Here is a 16,042-nt window from a genome sequence, read left to right as displayed (position 1 = left end):
TGTCTCGGTTCTGAATCTGCATCTGACTACTCAGATCTTATAGTGTGTCACTCAAACTTAAGGAAAGCTCACGTTTAGTTTGATAGTGTTTTTCATAGCACATCCAGCGGTTATTAATCAGCCAAACTAAGACCCTTTGGAAATCGACCTGATAATTTATTAGAAGGTAGTGCCCTATAGCACTTAATATGTTATAGCGATCTCGATAGCACTTTATACGTTATACAATTCAAATCTTTCAGTCTATGTCTGTGCATTGATGTGGCAAGCCACTGTTATCCATGGCATTGTAGTTCCCAGATTTGGCGAGCTAAGCAAAGCACTTGGAGTGATGTTGGTACAGTATGGGGCCTGGGCCACTCTCTCTCCTGTTTAGGAGATCTGGATGTGGATGTGTGTTTCATTTCAAGGTGCAGGAGGCGCCCCTCCATGGCAGTGTTTTCAGCCAGCCATATTTGGTCAAGGCAACGTGGACTGGGTTTCTTTTTCTCCACCCCTCCCAATAGCCACCTCATTTAATCTGTCCGAGAGAATTTCAAATCCCCTAAACACCATCTGTGTATTTGGTGTGGCAAGTCACACTTAACACTCACATACTATTCAAAAAAAGTAAAAATGCGTATTTAAAATATAATGTATTTAACATATGAAAATATATTATAACTGTATTAAGAAACTGAACATGTGTATTTTTTGGTGCATGAGCAAGTTACATGTGTGACTCTATGATGACCAGGGCACTTACTGAGTCACAGATGTGCTGTTATTCATCCAGAAGTCACTCTGACCCTCCCAGTCTCACTTACAAGAAGAGCCATTGGTATAGAACACCTTCAGTATGAGCCCCTCAATTTGCAATTGTTTATACCCACCCAACCAAGGTGTTCAGATGACATTCCTCCTTGGTGTCAAAGTTGGATGTAGCGCACAAACACTACATTTTTGCATAACTCGCAGACTGTGTCATTGCTTATATTAGGAGTCCTGCCTCTGGTGTCTTGAGTTCTGTCGTGTGTAAATAGTCTGCTTCGGTCACAGATTACTCATGTCTGTGCTTATTGTAGCGTGAGGTCAGCCTCTTTGACATGCTGAGGTGGAATGGAGAGCAGGTGCGAAGGTAACAGGCAGTTTGAACTCCCTCAGTGATGAGCGAGTGGCCTCCATTCCTCTGTAGCCCTATCCTGTCTTTCCCATACAAGGTATTGCCTTGAGGACCATGTGTATTTAACAAGAATGAAAGCTATGATTTTGGAATGACTTTGTACTCAAACAATGTATCACTGTGGCATTTGGTTCACGTTCCTCTTGACAGAAAATGTAATACTATGCATGAGCTGCCCAGTGCTACAAACATTCTTCATATTATGTTATAAAAAAAAAATGCTTTGCTGACTAGAATATTGAATTAAGTTTGCATGTACTCAAGTGTAGTTGCACCCCTCCCAACCACCATTCACTTTGTCAAGAAAAAATATCAGTGTCAGTGACTAGAAGTGAATAGAACCATACCATTCAAATACAAGAATACAATGTAGTCTTGAATGTATGACTTTCAGCATTAGCGGCTGGATACAGCTGCACTGACAAACGTGTCAGTCTCTGTGAACTCGAAGGAGAACATGCATCAGTATCAACTTCCTGTTTCACTCTGGGAATGGAAGTGCAAGAATGTGGATGTGCTGTTGGTTTCAGTATAGTGTGAAGTTCAATGGTCCCTGAAGCAGCTCTATTTTTTCATCTGTCAGATCGCTTGAATACCAGACTGCTAATTAAGGGTCCTAAGCATATTTGGGCAACGTCACTTTGAAATGATAGAATGGAGCAAATAAGGGTGTCATACCTTCAGCACAAACTGCAGTCTTCATTGCTGTGGCACCAAGGCAGTAACAGGACTAAGCCAAGTCCAACACCTATGTGTTTACAAGGTTCTTCTTGCACACGCAACTGGGAACTAACCTCTCCTACTTTGTTTTAGCTTGTACTCTACTTCACTTCACCGTCTTAATCAAGCAACTTCAGTTTTACTCAGACTGAAGTATTATTCAGACTTTGCTTCCTCAAATCCAAAATGATTCTAGTACTCACAGGGTTGGCGAAATGTATCTGGGTTTGTTGGGTGTCCACAATGGTAAACAGATTTGGAGGAATGTTGAGCATCAACAATAACACTAACTGGATAGAATGCTTATCAAAATGAGCTGTTATGTGGGCGATGGGTGAAGAATGCATGACTTCCCTGTGACCCTCCCTTACTGAAAGCCACACAGAAGTCAAAATTGACAACGCTTTGTTTTTCTCAAGCATGGTCATGGTAATCTTCTCAATTTTCTAGCATCCGATCAGTTTGTTGCATGAACTTTGGAAACTGCACATTTATAAAACCCTGTAGCATTTGATAAAATGCCGGACAGAAAGGTTTGGCAGTCTTTTGCACAGACACCACAAGCAAGTCTGTTTTAGCAAGCCTTTATTTGACATTTTCCTCCTAAGTTTGCATGGGCTACTATTTTCAACTCCCTTTTGTCCCTGTTCCCTTTTTCCAGACGGACCTGATAATGCTTAGAAGATTGCCCTGATAGGTTCTCTGAATATGTAAACCAGAGTTCTGAAGCTGTTTCCTTGTCCCATTCCCATGGTCCTTTTAGGAACAAATGAGTTGTGTTCCCCTCCCTCTCTCCAATGACAAGGGCCACCCTTCCCTCTGCTCCCCTCTCTCCCTCTCTCCCTCCCTCTCTCATCTGCTTCTCCAGACCCTGGACTCCATAGAGAATTGTTGCGGAACTCCAAAGGAATGTGAGATGGAATTCAGCCATTGGGGCTGGCGGGCCCGAGTAGTCTGGCTGTCTCTAGCCCAGCTCATGTTGCTGTTCTAAATCCACCAGCACTTTATTTATGGATGGAGGACTGCCCGTGTTGTGGGGGGGAGATTTTTTCATATGTACCCCCCCAGTTATTTTATGCTAGTCACTATGATAGCAGGCTATCAAGTTTGGTGCTACAATCCATCTGTTTACAGCTATTTCTTTCTGTTTTCCAACTAAACAACTTTGAACTAGAACAGTTTAGAATACTGGGCCAAAAGAAAAATCTTTTATTTTTGTTCCTAAAAGTCCTGCACATTTTTGCCATAAAAACATTACCACAAGGTCCCCAAGTAATGGCCTTCCTCAAATAAATAAAAATGTACTTATGACGGTTACCCAAGCTGAAGTAACCTTTACATTGTGAATGGTTTCAAAATATCTCATGATCAAAATGAACAGGACCCTTTGGTCAGCAACTGAAGGATAAAGCAAACTGGCATGTTTTTAGACTACAAAAACAGACTATCATTGTTCATTTGTATGGTGTTTCATACATCAATGTGGTACAGTAGGTTAAGGACAAAACTCAAACTATAGGACTAAGACCAAGCAGCTTCTACATTTTCTTGTTTGCTCTGACCAGCCACTCTCTCTCCACTCCAAGACCAGTTTGCTTCTCTTGGCGCTCCACCACTCAATGCGCTCCATTTATACTAGAAAGAGTCAACTCCTCTGATGTTAATATGTACAGAGAGATTAAAGGCGTGAAATGTAGGCCCGCACGGATTACACTCAAACAGATGTTACTCTGTTACGGCTTCTGCTTCCACTCCCCCATTGGATGATCCTTAAGAGCACCACAGAGCCTGACAGGAGGAAACAACGGGACCCGGAGTGCTGAACTTCACGTCGCTGTGGTGAAACTCACCGTTTGCCTGCATTCCCCCTGGGCCCCTGGGTGTGCTTGTCCATTCTGAGAAAAACTTAACAGGGCTATTTTTAATAGTGATGTGACTAGGACGGCCTACCTGAGGAAGCACTTACAAGGTTTTTCCATTTACTTGTATTGGAACACCAGATCACGAGAAAATAATGAAGGATATGGAAATGTGCACACATATTTTAAAGTACAGCTGTTACAACGCGAGGAAAACCATATGAAAACATACCACAGATGCCAGTCTTGTGTTTTGTAAATATGTGGAGATTTGCCACCCTATTTATGAGCACTGTTGGAATTCAGACGTGGCTGATAGTACAGTTGTCAGATACTCTTCTGTCCTCTGGCACACACAGATATGTCATATTAATACTCATGTTGTTGTTTTGAGCTGGTCACTTCAAGTCCCAGTCAAAAGATAGGGATGAGGGCCGTTCTTGTTGGCATAAACGGAGATGGCCGGGTGCTTGAGATAGTGAGATTCTTTAGGTCATATGCAATGACTGTTGTCAATCATGCCTGAAGCACAGGAAGTGATTTGACACAATGCAGTGAGTGAATGAGTGTGAGGTCTTTTTCTGGATCTCATTAAGTTGTCTCTTGTTAGAACCTATGGGAATAATCTCCACGCCAAAGAGGAAGGAGGAAATACTGCAAGCTATCGGAATGTAATGTTGGCAGAGATTGCATTGGGGGGCCTCTACACTTAGGGGTGGCATATATTTCTGGCTCATATTCTCATTTGTCAGAAAACCAATCCTTATTTTACAAAGCGGGGGTGGATTTGGTGTTTGTTTGGACACACACAGGCACACACTCACACTGGGGACTTCAGTGTTGAGAATATGACTGTTTGTGGGACTAGGAAAGCCAGTGTCATAGCTGACATAGCAGTGTGTGTGTGTGTGTGTGTGTGTGTGTGTGTGTGTGTGTGTGTGCCCACATGGGGTGTGGCAGGCGGCTGTCAGGACACAGAGAAAACATATTGTCCTAATCGTCACTTCCCATAAGGTGCTTAGGTTTCAAAACTTTGCCGGTGACTCATTATCCATGGTGGAGTCATGTCATGTCTAAAATCAGATTCTCCCATCACCACTTCCAGTTAATCAAAATGATTATGTACATCGACATTTGTCGAGCATGTTTTGAGTGGCTTACTGTAATTGTATATATTCATCCCAAAGACCACCCCCTTGTCCCTTACCTACTTAAATAAATGATGAACTACATTTAGCAGGTTCATCTCAAACCTGTCATGTTCTTAGACCAAATGTAGGAACTAATGTGTACTCCCCAGTGTCCTAATTACAGTAGGCTGTACCAGCTGTTGGATGTCTGTTGTGAAGAAAGGCTCCCTGACCTGTGCAGTCACCCACACTAAAACACTATGGGGGTGCATTGGAACATAGTGTGACCCGTTACAATGTGTGACATATAGAGTACTGTTATTGTAGTCTAGTATTGAGAACAGACCTTGCCTTGGTAGACTAGGAGCAATAAACTGTACCGTTTTAAGGTTTTTGAAGATTCGTATTTAATACTGTATTCAATACTGAAATTAGCACGTACTGTATGTTTAACAAGGCCCTGAAGGCTGAAGGTTCACAGCTAAAGATTCTTGGATAAACTTGTCTCGTGGCTGGCTAATTGGATGAGCAAATTCACTTGACTTGGCTTATTGAAAGTCTGGGCCCCATGAACATCAGACAGTAAGACAGACCAGATAGACTGGTGAAAGTTCTTCCTCAACAAAGTAATGATTTCTGAGTGGAGAGTATTATTTTGTTGGGACAGTAGCTAGAATTGGAGACTGTTATTGACGTTATATTTGGGTGTGTAGTAAGAGACAGTAAGAGTTGACATGTGATGTTGCAAAATTTGTGATGTGATGTTGCAAAAACAATCTAAGTGGATCCCGCTTGCTTCTGGTTGGCAGGTCATGAATATCCCTACCTTGTTTGTAACAAGTAACCTTGAGCTGAGACACCAACTGGTCTTTACAGGGGGGTTATTTTCTGCCTGCCTGGTAAAATGTGTTAGCCTGACGTTGTCATACTCATAATTCTAGTCAGAATATGAGTCTGAAAACTCTCCGTTGGGCTGTGACTACGGGGCATGTTTCAGCCGAACTCATAAAACAAATGCCTCTACGCTCAATTGGATAGACCTACAACCAATCAGAGAAACGTAATATGTTGTTTGTTGAAAACGAATTCAACCCAAGGGCTCTTTCGTAACGTTGTTGATTACATTACTGTCGATCATCTGTCCATCGTCGTATAAAGCCTGCCCTGGCAATTTCATTGGTCCGCCCAGATCCTGGTTTTATGTAGTTGTTCCCAATACGAGACCCTCCAGACCCAACTTCCCGACCACATTTTTTTGTGGGCGGGGAGAAGTTGGGCTGGCAGTCAGGCTAAACATTTGTGACAACGATGCATGATCACCAGGTTTATTGGAACATCACTTATTGTTCAGTATTTCACTGGAAATGATTCCAGTGAGAATGATGGCATGGACATTGGTCTTTGACAGGAAAAAATATCTGTCGGGTATTTCCTCACACCTTGTTGCCACAGTTGTTGGTTGTATCACTGCTTCTTACCTAATTAACAGTTATATGACACGTAGCGGTGTGAGAGTATATCCCCATGTCACCCATCTATATTTTGATTTCAATATATGACCCCTCCAAAATAAAATGGCTGCTATCTGTAAACTTGTGTGCGGCTCACTGTTGGCCTTCAACATAGGTAGGCAAACATTACATACATTGACTTTATTATTGAAACGTAGACTATAATTGAGATTCCCAAGCTAAAACATGGGTTTTTGTTTGAGTTCTACTTGGTTGCTTTATTATGTTCTGGTGGGTTGTGTTTTAGACTTGAAGGTGAATTGCATCAGTTATTTTGTTTTATTTAGCTGCATTCTCTTGTAAACTAATGAACATTGTATTTTTTGTTTGCATTTTTCAAGGTTTTAAAAAGCCTAACTGCTGAACAACAGATTTCAGCACAACAAACTAAATGTTTTATGCTTGCAAAATGTGTTTGCTTGCATAAGAGCAAGTTTTAATAGAAAATTGTACTTTTTATTGCATTTAGTGCATTATGAACCGCATTATCAAGTTAAATCCAGCTTTCATTGAACAAGTTGCAGTTACATTGAAGGGAAAAATACAGTTGATATTGAATTGAATTAGTGCTTCTGCTCCCTCTCTCTTTCTTTTTAAACAAAGACTCAATTTGTTGGGGTCATGCTTAAAACCTCCCAGATGTCATATTGGTACTTCAGACAAACTGATACACGGTTGTTGTATTGTTTTAATGTACACTCAACTGAACCCTTCAACGGAAGTGCAGAAGTAATTGTTGCTCTGGTTAAGGACTTCCTATTCTCAGAAAGGGTGTGGCATGTTTTATGAACTCGGACATAGACAAGCTCCAGATAGCTGCTGCATACATCAGCCGCCTTTTATGAAAAACAACAGGAATCAAAATTTCAAAGACCTCGGTAAGCCAAACGGAACCCCAAAAGTTTATGTTGCGCTGGATAGATCAATGATCTGGTTTACTTTGAACTGAATCAAAGTAATCTTAGAGTGGTCTTCATTGACATCACTAAGGTTCTATCAAATTTAAATGTCTGGGATTGTATTATTTAACTTCACCATGTGCCTTTCCCTCATTACTTACAATAGCAGTCCTCAAAAGTTAATCCTTCATTAAAATAGCTTCTATCCACTTTGTAATATCTGGTGCTCAACCACAGTTCTGAATACACAATTGCTTACTTTCATACGGTACTTTCACATCTTTCTAAAAAGCTAAACAAACCCTCCCTTCCTTCACTACTAACTAATTGCACAGGATACTAAGATCCTGCTGGAGGAAAGTCGTGTGTTCTTTAAGCCTGCAGACGGCAAACAAATTCCCTTTTATGGCATTGGAGGGCTTTTGAAACAGGAAATGACATCACAACATGCTGAAGTAGCGAGGGGGAGCTAGTTACAACTCTGTAGCATTCCAGACAGAGTGAGTTGCAGCTTGCCTGGTAATGAAGCTCCTGACACATGAATCGCCTAGACTCACTCAAACAGAAATAGCTGAGGACATTAGCAGGATGTAGCTCGATTGAGATGTTATTTCATCTATGATGGGTTGAATGATACTGACAAACTAAAATAATTAATGGCAATCAGCAGTTTATGGTATCAGGAGGTCGCGTTGAGAGACAACCAAAAAAAGATTTGTTGAAGATTGAAAGGGCTCTAGCAAGAAGTTGATGTTGTGTTTGGCAGAGTCAAGGAGAATGGGAGTGGACGATGCTGAGGGGTCCAGAAAATAAGCGAGAAAGAGAGAAGGGAATAGTCCAAACAGAAGAGTCAGAGGGCGTACCATGTGCGTGTGTCACTCCCTGGGAGGGGCTATGTCTTGACTGGGACAGCTGACGTACGCACACACACACAGCCACTCCCTCCAGGAAGTGAGTGGTCTACAAGCTTGAGGTTACACTGCTAGCTAGAGGATCTGAGACCTGTTGATTCCTTTACCAGCCTTCTAAGGCCTCAAGACAGAGATTACACTAATAGGTGCACCGTCAACAGGGATTTTGTTGTCTTAACATGGCTCTTGACAGCTTTATTTGCAGAACATTTTATATAATTACAAAGAAGAAAATGTGTAGTTCTAACCAGTTAGGCTTTTCATTTAGCCTTGTCCTTCATACAGTTGGCCATAAAATGTGGGCAGTCCTAAATAAGATGAACACTGAAGTATACAGTATTGGTATGCCTACTGGCTTAATGAGTTATCCCTATTACTGATAATATCAACATCAGATGCACAGAGCTCAAATCTGACCTGGAGAGGCAAGCAGTCATTTAGTGTGATGCCTTCAGAAAGATACTGACAGTGATCAAAGTAGACTTTGGGCAGAGTTGTATGCTCACTGACTGTGAATAGAGCACTACAAGAAGACTAAGATTATGACAGGATTCATGAACATAGTTGCAGGGGTTGTTGTGCAATCTTGATTATATTTGTGTTCATTGAGAACATCCTTCATGAAGCATGTACCGTACGCTGTATTGTACAGTATTTAATTGTACTGAGTATATGAAATCATTCCGACCAAAACTTTTCACTCACGCCAACTGCCTTCTTTGTTAACCTGCAGCCGAGGAGAGGAAATCCAGAGTGCCACATCTGACTGGGAGGACATCTCCCACTGAGACGAGTTTCTATCAGGTAGGACAGTGCTGCTTCTCCTCCACCCCCTTTCTTCCCTTTGCTTGTGGATCTCCCAGCAGCACATGCATTCCTAAAAGAAAACTGTGGAGACTTTGGATCTTAAGAAAACTGGACTCATTTCATCAATCTGTATTTACTCGTATACCAGTTTGGAGTGACCTAGAGAAGACTTTCGTAGCTTGGACAGCAGGGACTCCTTTTTAGCACAGCAGGCTAAGATTAAGAGCAGGATATTCTATCACTTTTTAATGCTGATGGACTTCTTAAGTTTAAACTTACAGCCTGTCAATGTAGTCAAGTGAGAACTTGTTTACGCATAAGAGCACTAGCGTGTCATTAGCGCTAAATGTTTGAGGCATAATTGGCACTGTCAAGGGTCCATTCAGTAAGTTAGAGGTGGAGAAAAACAAACAGCTGTGAGGAAAAAACCTACCCACGGGACACCCCTCTCCAAGTCTTGGTGACTTTTCCTCTTCTTTAGGCCATTTCTATCCATTCACAAACAGTAGTGACTTTCACAAGCAGAAGCAACAATGTCCGGTTCCAATATATGAGCTATCAATAATAATTCATATTAAACACTAGCTACATAGCCAGTTAAGGTCATGTCAGAATAGTGTCCATTTGAATTTGAACTGCTGACCTTCTATTCACAGATCTAGTGACCTTTGTCAGTGTAACCTTTGGATAACTAATACACTCAGACTTCTTACCCACAAAGAACATGATTCTTCAATGATGAAATACAGAAGTCTGATTACTCATGCTTTGACTAAAACATGTTACACCCAAATCCAACCAAGGGATAATTTAAATATCCAGGACTTGGTAGCAATATATAACAGTGTTATAGTTACATAAGAACTGTTCTGTAGTTACTATATAGTTCATTTATGATTTAGAGGTGAGTTTGGGCTTTCCAGGGGTAAGTGGATGTTGACTCTGTAAAGGAATGTGTTGGCCCTTTATAATCAAAATATTAGTATCGGTGTGCCGCTAAGACATGCTATTGGTGGCTTAGTTTTGTTCTCAAAAGCATTGTTGTTTTGTAGCCAAAGCACTTTGTTTCTTTTTTGAGCACTCTGTCCTAAATCTTTTTGAAGCAACCAGCAATATTGTGATCTAGTGATCGCTTGATGTCTTTTGGTGGACAGTTTCCTTAGTCATCACATGTTCACAAGTTGTGTTGAGCACAGACAGAAATAGGCACACAATTTACTTTCATAGAAAGCAAAAATACTCTTTGAAAGGTAAAGTGAAGGCTGTGTCTGAATTTGAATACTTTGGATGATATCAAAAACATCCTCCCTAGTTATCTTTCAGTTCCTGGACAGATTTTATGTTTGTATTTTCATTTAATTTCACTGGAAGTCTTCATGAGACGAACAAATACATTTTTTTCTTTGAGGTAAAGGTCACTGACCAATGAATTTGATTTTCTTCCAGGCCCATATAGGACCAGAGAGTTGTCAATGAGGGCCTACAAATCTAGCCACCCGTTCAACAAAAGTTGCACCAAATATTGCGGCAAATTGACCTGTTTCCTTATGAATTTGATATCCCAGTAAACTGTGCTATGTAAAGATTTTACAGAATCCTCTTTGGAAATATTTCGCCTTCCATGATATTTGTGTATCTCTTTGAATCTGAGAATTTGGGGTTGTCAAATTTTTGTACTTTCCATGACAGGTTTTCTATGTCGTAGAACCTCCTGTGTCAAACACAGGTGATGTCTACAGCACTTTCCAGTGTATCGACAAAGCTATTGGAAGTATAGCTGACTTCTTTTATAAACTTGTGCAATGAGTCATCTCCAAGATGCAGAGACTTCAAGACAGTGGCCATTGTCAGTAGATGTCTATAATGATGCAAACAAGTATACATCTGGGATGAGCCTGGTGTATCCTGTTAAACATAGTCAGGATTTACAAGCCTTAAAGTTGAATTCCTCTGAAGAATGTCTTTGGAATCCCAGGGAACCCACAGATGGAGAAGGGACATTAAAGTGTCACTGGGAATAAATTGTGTTTTGGCTGGATCTGTAGAGAATGGATTAGTGTGTTGATGAACAGTGGTAGCCTTGCACACAGCTCCAACCCCCAAGTCATTTTCAAATTAACTCAAAAATCCCAAATATTAATGGTATATTATTGAACTCCTGGCTTTAGAAATGTTAGGAAATGGACAGCATACAAGTTACAAGCATGTTAGGAGATCTGTAATAATTTTGTCATGATGTGATGAATGTTCTGCTACATTCACTGGCATCAACACACATTACTAGGCAACCTCAGCAGAGCCATCCCTGGAATGATCTGGCTGTCGGGCAAAATATTTCACAGCAAAAACTATTGTTTAACCCTGTGGCAAGTATGTTCCATGTGTTGTAGAGTAACTTCAGAATAACACTACTCACTCAACATGACTCTTGAACCATTGGTCAGTATGTGGAAATGTGCACTTTTGAAAGAGCAGAAGTCACACTTCTGCTAAACGTCTGCAATTTTCATGCATGTTAACTTCATTTTTGGACTTTTGAATTGAGTTCCCCATTTCTAGGCTTGTCATGGAGACTTAAGTGTAGATGCTATAATTCCCCTCAGAAAGGAGGAAGTAGCTTACTGTCTGAAAGATTCGACTTGGCTGCTTAACACCATGGCCCTCTTCTCCCATTTCCCCATCAGTTTGAATATTACCTTTCAGTTTCTTGCACAGTACAGAAGGTGAAAAAAGACACTTTCCATTTGCCTCTCCTAATAAAATGATTTCACAGAAACTAGTGTTGAAAGTATCCTGATTCCTGCTTCCCTTTCCTCAGTCATTAAGTCATGCATTTTCAAAGAACTGTTTTAAAATGGCATGTAACATCATACTGTGGTATATTTACACGGTTATGGGTACACGCCAAACAAACCATCCGGCTCCTGTTCTGACGGCAGGTGTAACAGCGGTGGAATCAGAGAACGGCAGTCATGGTGGCACTGTCATTGAAGATCGGCGTGGGGAACGTGGTGAAGACTATGCAGTTTGAGCCCTCCACCATGGTGTACGACGCATGCCGCATCATCAGGGAGAGAGTACCGGAGGCACAGCTGGGCCAGCGTGAGTAGTGAGCTGCACACACAAATAATGTTCCTTTCACGGCTTCTATCGTCGATAGACGATGTATTTGTCAGTTTGCCGACCGGGTGTAAACAAACCGTATATGTTCCGTGATGATTCATTGGTAGTCTAACAACCGTGACAAAAACATTTTGAAATCTGAAATTGGGAAAGCCTGTGCATCCACACCCATCTTTCCTCATACAAAAACGCCTTCTTCTTGTGTCCTGTCATTGTCCCCAGCCAATTGATTTCCCTCCCTAAGTGCAATTGGGTCATATGCACCAGGTCCAATTGGAATTTTGCAATTGCAAACAACCATAAAAGTTACACAAGTCTTTCTAAACGTGTGCTCTGTGGATAGTCTCTTCTTTACTTGTCCCAACCTGTAAGTAATTTTCCACTTAAAGCAGGGGGGAGAAAGACTGAGCCAGAAAGAGCTAGAGGGAGCATGAGCGAGAGAGGACAGAGCTGGCCAACATTAACAGCTAATATGGAATGTTCAGCAGCTTAAATGGCAGAGACCTATGCAGCTCTGGGGTGCAAGCTATAGGCATTATATATATAACGCCACATGCTGTTACATTCTTTCTAATGTGGATCAAGGTAAAGCACTACAGCTGTTAGTTGTTGACACCATTGTTGCTCTCAGTGGTTGCCTCATGCTTTCGAGATTGTTTTTAATACATCTGTCCAATAAAGGTTGGTATAGCTTACATGGATGCATACACACACACAGCCTCTGACAGGCTTTTTTGCTCTCCTTCTGCAGCCAATGACTATGGCCTGTTCTTGTCGGACGAGGACCCAAAGAAGGGCATCTGGCTGGAGGCAGGCAAAGCCCTGGACTACTACATGTTGAGGAATGGAGTGAGTGACTTCCCGTTGACCAGTTTATGTTGCCCACCAATATGAATCCCAACACTCCTAAGTAGTTTCATATCCTTGTAGTCTTTTTCACCCAATACAACATAACCAGTACTGAAGTACTTGTCACCTACCTTTTTTCTAAGGGCCATACATGTTTGGATTAGTAGTCTGCAGGGCTGTATGTGAACTTGGCATGTTCAAAGTTATTCTACACCAGAGTGTGTGGCACACAGCGGTATTTAGATATGTGCCGTGATGATTTTAGTAGCAAAATCAAATGACAAATTGTATGCAGTCTAATTTGAAATCGACTGCCAGTGAATGCAATGGCCAACAGTCAGATTTAGCGAGGTATCTTAAATTGCTGAGGTGAATGTCTAACCTTGTATATTTTCTTTGTCAGGACACTCTGGAATACAAGAAGAAGCAGAGGCCACTGAAGATCCGCATGCTGGACGGGACAGTGAAAACCGTCATGGTGGACGACTCCAAGATTGTCAGCGACATGCTTATGACCATCTGTGCCAGGATAGGTAAGTCTGGATGTATGGCAGTATCCTCGTCACTAGCTAGCTAACACAGTCACAATCTCTTAGTTGTGGTAGTATGCTATTGTGAGTTGGTTGACTACTTAACTAACTAAAGTACGGTACACCTGATGTAGTTGATGATGAAAAGTGTTTTCTTTGTCGAGAGTTGTCAACTGCCTCCCTGACAATCCATTTTATTCAGGTATCACAAATTACGACGAGTACTCATTGGTTCATGACCTTGGTGAGGAGAAGAAGGAGGAGACCACAGGCACTCTGAAGAGGGACAAAACCCTCCTCCGAGATGACAAGAAGATGGAGAAACTAAAGCAGAAACTTCACACAGATGATGAATGTAAGACGCATAGTAACACGTTCACTCAAAGGCTTCTCCTCAACAGGATAAGGCATCTTTTATCCTTGCAGCTCACAAAATCCTGAACTGTCATCTGTTGACATAAATTACATTGTGTCAAGTATTTGACATTGCTTAACAATAATATGCAGCCATACTGCACAATAATACAAATGTATTGATTGTGAGTATTCATTGATTGACAGTGGTGTAGTGATTGACTGACTGACTGTATCACTGTATAACTGACTGTCCAACTGCTGACTGATTGACAGTGGTGTAGTGATTGACTGACTGTATCACTGTATAACTGACTGTCCAACTGCTGTTATCAGTGAACTGGCTGGACCACGGGCGTACCCTGAGGGAGCAGGGCGTGGAGGAGACTGAAATGCTGCTTCTCAGGAGGAAGTTCTTCTACTCAGATCAGAATGTGGACTCCAGAGACCCCGTTCAGCTCAACCTGCTCTACGTCCAGGTAAACACAACCACAGCTCTACCTGCTCTACGTCCAGGTAAACACAACCACAGCTCTACCTGCTCTACGTCCAGGTAAACGCAACCACAGACTCAGAACTCAGGCTGATGCTTCTACACCTGTGAACAACCGCTGACACCTTGTATCCATAACACTCCTGCTCCGCGACTCCCCCCCTCTCTCTCCTTCTATCCTTTAACTGTGTCAATTAACAAATTATTTGCAATTTTACGGAGGAACCCGCCATTGCAGCATGAAGCTATATTTAATTGTCTATTTTCATTGGAAGTTACTCAGAAACCAAAGGGAAACTCCACCAGTATCCAGTCATGCTGTTCTCCACCCTTTTTCTTTCTGCTGGCTCTGTTGAAAATCCTGTGTTCTCTCTTGATTCATAATTTATTTTGTCATGTTTTGCTTGTAAAATGGAGAGACCCGCAAATAATGACGTGATTGTGCCTTTTTATCCCTGTGCAGGCACGTGACGACATTCTGAATGGCTCCCATCCTGTCTCTTTTGAAAAGGCCTGCGACTTTGCTGGTTACCAGTGTCAAATCCAGTTTGGTGACCACAACGAGACAAAGCACAAACCAGGATTTTTAGAGTAAGAACCTATTTGATCAAAACATCAAACAGGTTTATAAACAGTATCTTGTTGGAAGAATTGCAAAGATGTAGTTTTTGCTCATCAACTCTTTTTTTCTTCTTCTTTGGAAAATTTTATATTTAATAATAACCTCGCCCTTTTGTCCTATTCATCCCTACTTTCAGTCTGAAGGAGTTCCTCCCTAAGGAGTACATCAAAAACAAGGGCGAGAAAAGAATCTTCCAGGTAAGGCTTTACAGTTGGCCAGTACAGCCTGTAGACCCTCAGCCCCATGTGAGGGGGGTCAATGTCAGGTCAGTCATACTTAATCTGCTCTGGCCCTGATCCAAGGCCAGGCAAATATAAGTCATTTGGGTCTGAAAATATGGTAGTCCTTTCAGCGGGGGTTTGTTATAATGTAAAATAATAACAAAGGCCTGCTTCTCTGTCTGCCACCTTTATAATTTTTATCAAAATATGCATGATAAGTAAAACGAGGCTGACTTTGAGCTTATTGTTGCACATAATACCAACCTTATTCATGTGGATTTATTATACCTTGTTTTATATCACTTGTTGTAAAGAATCTAGCCTTTGATTATTGGGAATACTTTCTTTTTCCTCTCTCTACAGGCACACAAGAACTACCAAAACATGACAGAAATAGAGGCTAAAGTCAGCTATGTCAAACTGGCCCGGTCTCTCAAGACCTATGGAGTGTCTTTCTTCTTAGTCAAGGTAAAGTAAGATCTCCCGAGATGTAAAGTGATTTATTGTCATTTTGTGTGCATTGGCCTTTAATCGTTTATGTGGACAATCTCTCTTCTGCAGGAGAAGATGAAGGGCAAGAACAAACTGGTACCTCGTCTGCTGGGCATCACCAAGGAGTGTGTGATGAGGGTGGACGAGAAGACCAAGGAAGTGATCCAGGAGTGGAACCTGACCAACATCAAGCGCTGGGCTGCCTCACCCAAGAGCTTCACCCTGGTAGGTCATCTTTCTCACCTTGACCCACTTAAAACTCTGTATAACTGCTGGTAATCAGCTGTCCTGATAGTTCCCACCTCAGCACACTGTACTGTGTACTAGCGTGTTAGTGGCCAGTATGTTGTACTACTTGG

General features: G+C 41.6%; 1 protein-coding gene across 3 annotated transcripts in view; it reads left to right on the top strand.

Moving 5' to 3' along the window:
* The window catches only part of tln1 (talin 1), a 54,425-nt gene that overhangs the window by 3,958 nt on the left and 34,425 nt on the right, over positions 1-16,042 (top strand). For all 3 annotated transcript variants that reach the window (XM_084686397.1, XM_084686396.1, XM_084686395.1), the window contains exons 2-11: positions 8,926-8,996; positions 11,939-12,101; positions 12,874-12,971; positions 13,375-13,504; positions 13,704-13,856; positions 14,192-14,334; positions 14,812-14,939; positions 15,107-15,167; positions 15,555-15,659; positions 15,753-15,908. In XM_084686397.1, the coding sequence (XP_084542523.1) occupies positions 11,972-12,101; positions 12,874-12,971; positions 13,375-13,504; positions 13,704-13,856; positions 14,192-14,334; positions 14,812-14,939; positions 15,107-15,167; positions 15,555-15,659; positions 15,753-15,908 (1,104 nt within the window). In that variant the 5' untranslated portion in view covers positions 8,926-8,996; positions 11,939-11,971. The remainder of the gene's footprint in view (positions 1-8,925; positions 8,997-11,938; positions 12,102-12,873; positions 12,972-13,374; positions 13,505-13,703; positions 13,857-14,191; positions 14,335-14,811; positions 14,940-15,106; positions 15,168-15,554; positions 15,660-15,752; positions 15,909-16,042) is intronic.

Source organism: Hypomesus nipponensis, chromosome 22 (genome assembly GCF_054491055.1).
Source record: "Hypomesus nipponensis isolate SF chromosome 22, ASM5449105v1, whole genome shotgun sequence".
NCBI classification, from domain to species: domain Eukaryota; kingdom Metazoa; phylum Chordata; class Actinopteri; order Osmeriformes; family Osmeridae; genus Hypomesus; species Hypomesus nipponensis.
This window is presented reverse-complemented; position numbering and strand designations above follow the sequence as displayed.